We start from the raw sequence: 2369 nt of genomic DNA on the forward strand, positions 1-2369 counted from the left end.
CCTCCTTACCCTAATTCCTCCCACCTACATCTCACATACCATTTACCTCTGAGAGCTGGATCTCTACGAACTGGGTGGGTCCCTAAAACAGTCAAAAGTCAACGACAAGAGAAACTTTGTTCCCCACTTGGAACTTCTTCCTTGGTCTTCTTTCGACTGCTCAGGTGCAGATGGAAATCAAAGTTTTCTGGGTTCTGTGGCTAAATCAGAACAGCTCAAGAGGGGAAGCAGGGAGAGGTGTCACTGGAAAGTTTTTTCACTTCCTTGGAACGTCTAAGTCCTTGAACATTTCCATCTCCCAAACAGGCCTCCAGAAAACTCCACCCTCAAAGCCACCTAATTGGACAAACAATATAACCCCAAATTATTCGATTCTTACTGAGGGAGATGGATCAGATGAAGTGTCAGGTGACCGGAGAAGACCACGGGGACACTCACCAACAAAAGACAGGTCAGTGGGTTTACTCTGCCGCCTCCTGTCCCCACAGGTGTCCCCAGTGTTGGCCTTCAGGGGCTCCTAGGAGGGGGGTCAGGGCTCCCAGCCTCTAAAACCTCAACTGGTGTGTCACCCGCTCCCTCCACTGCACTGGGGTCGTCCTCAACGACCATTTGACCCTGTGTCCCCTTGGGTTCCTCCGTCCCCACCTGCCCGTGCTGTTCCTCCCCCTTCGGCCACTTGTTGACACAACCCAAATGACTTCTGTTGTCATTCTCACCACTGGAGGCATGAGGAGAGCCTTGTGGCTTGGCCTTTGGACCCTGGGAGGTTGAGGCTGGTGACTCAGCGGGCTGTGGGCTCCGAAGGGCCTTCTGATCCAATGCATCCCTTCTCGAGCCTTGCCCTTTCTTTGGAATCTCTGGCTTCTTCTTGGTGTCTTCTGAATCGACAAGGACATAAGAGACAGGGACCAAGCTCACCTTCTTTTTCTTCCTCGTGGGAGCAGGGCTCTTTGCCGAGGCCCAGCCCATGGCCTTCTTTGGTGGACCCTCTGGATCACCATCTTGGTCTGAATCAGAGGCAACTCCAGGGCTCGCAGCTTCTGCCTGGGCATCGTGGGGCGGGTTGCTGGGAGACTTCCAGGCACATTTCGCTAGGGCCTTCTTCAAAGCTGACCCCTCCTGCTTCACACAGGGCTTTTTGTTCCTCCTGATATATTCTGATAGCTCCATATTTTCAGCCTCATCAGCTTCAGGATCCTCCAACAAGGCCGAGCTGTGGGAATGGTTGCCTCTGGATTTCTTCCAGGGCACTGGTTCCTGCTTGGGAGTTTTTTTCTGCTTCTTTCTCCTGGGGCGAGTCTTAGCTCCCGCCTTTTGAACCTGAGGTTCAGGAGGGTCACCCTCACCTTCCACGTCATTCCAGCCGTCCAGGTTCTCCATCTTCAAGGCAGAGCCCACCTCTGCAGCCCACCCTGGCTCCTTCTTGACCTTCCTCGCTGTTGCCAAGGCCAAGGATGCCACTGCTTGGGCCTCAGCAACCTCTTGAGCCCTAGCTTCCTCCCGGCTGCGGATCTCGCCATCCATGCAGAAGATGATTTGCACCACTGCCCCCAGAAGCACCCCCAAAGCTTCTGCCCAGTTCTCTGGGGGCTGATTCCGGTTCTGGGGTGGTGGGGACTGGCTGAGCTGCAGCAGGCGGACCACATCCTCCCAGGTGCGCCCCTCTGCAGCCAGGAATTCACTCAGGTTTTTTAAAAACTCAGCATCCTGGGTGGGGTCCCTACAGACCACTCTCCAGATGCCCCCCCTTCCTGGGAATTCCCGGGGTATGGCTCTCAGATTCACACCCTCGCCTACCTCAATGAGGGCAGCTTTGGCATTCTCTTCTCTCAAAAAAATCTTGTTGAGCACAGAGTATGGGCCCAGCGGGGAGAGGACCCCATTCAAGGTCTCCTCAATTTCCACTTGGCCACAGTCCTCCGGGATGCCTGTGACCAACAGGCACCTGTGGATGTCCACTTCCATCCCCCGGCACCAGTCCTCCAAAAGGTTCACCGCCATGGTCGTGGACACCTGGCAGCTCGATTCCCACGTGTACTGAAGAGTCTACGACGGGGACCGGGACTGCAGCGGTCCCTAAACAGCAATCCTGTAAGGTGACAGGAGAGGGAGGTCAAATTCCCGGGAACACGGCCAGGCTCAGAGTTCTCAGCTGCCCCCTCCAAGGCTGGCCTGCAGGAGGCCTCGCGCTTTCCCAAGGCCTTCCTCCCCAAACCGGGCCCCGGGTGCTCACACGTGTCCTGGAATCGCCTAAAACCGCGACCGGCCTCCCCGGGGCCGGGCTCTCGGCCAGCCAGTCAGGGATGCGGCAGCCCCGCCTCTGACCGCCCAGACGGGCCAAGGAGAGGCCGCCGGGATGCAGCCGCTCG

General features: G+C 56.9%; 1 protein-coding gene across 1 annotated transcript; it reads right to left on the minus strand.

Moving 5' to 3' along the window:
* Positions 1 to 507: 507 nt before the first annotated feature.
* PNMA8A (PNMA family member 8A) lies at positions 508 to 2007 on the minus strand. The gene has a single exon (XM_060084774.1). It carries the CDS (start codon positions 1999 to 2001, stop codon positions 508 to 510), a length of 1494 nt encoding a protein of 497 aa, XP_059940757.1. The 5' UTR covers positions 2002 to 2007.
* Positions 2008 to 2369: the final 362 nt, after the last annotated feature.

Source organism: Mesoplodon densirostris, chromosome 19 (genome assembly GCF_025265405.1).
Source record: "Mesoplodon densirostris isolate mMesDen1 chromosome 19, mMesDen1 primary haplotype, whole genome shotgun sequence".
Classification (NCBI taxonomy): domain Eukaryota; kingdom Metazoa; phylum Chordata; class Mammalia; order Artiodactyla; family Ziphiidae; genus Mesoplodon; species Mesoplodon densirostris.

Excerpts from the sequence above, each read along its gene's own strand:
- PNMA8A (XM_060084774.1), bottom strand. The coding sequence starts at position 2,001 with ATGGCGGTGAACCTTTTGGAGGACTGGTGCCGGGGGATGGAAGTGGAC.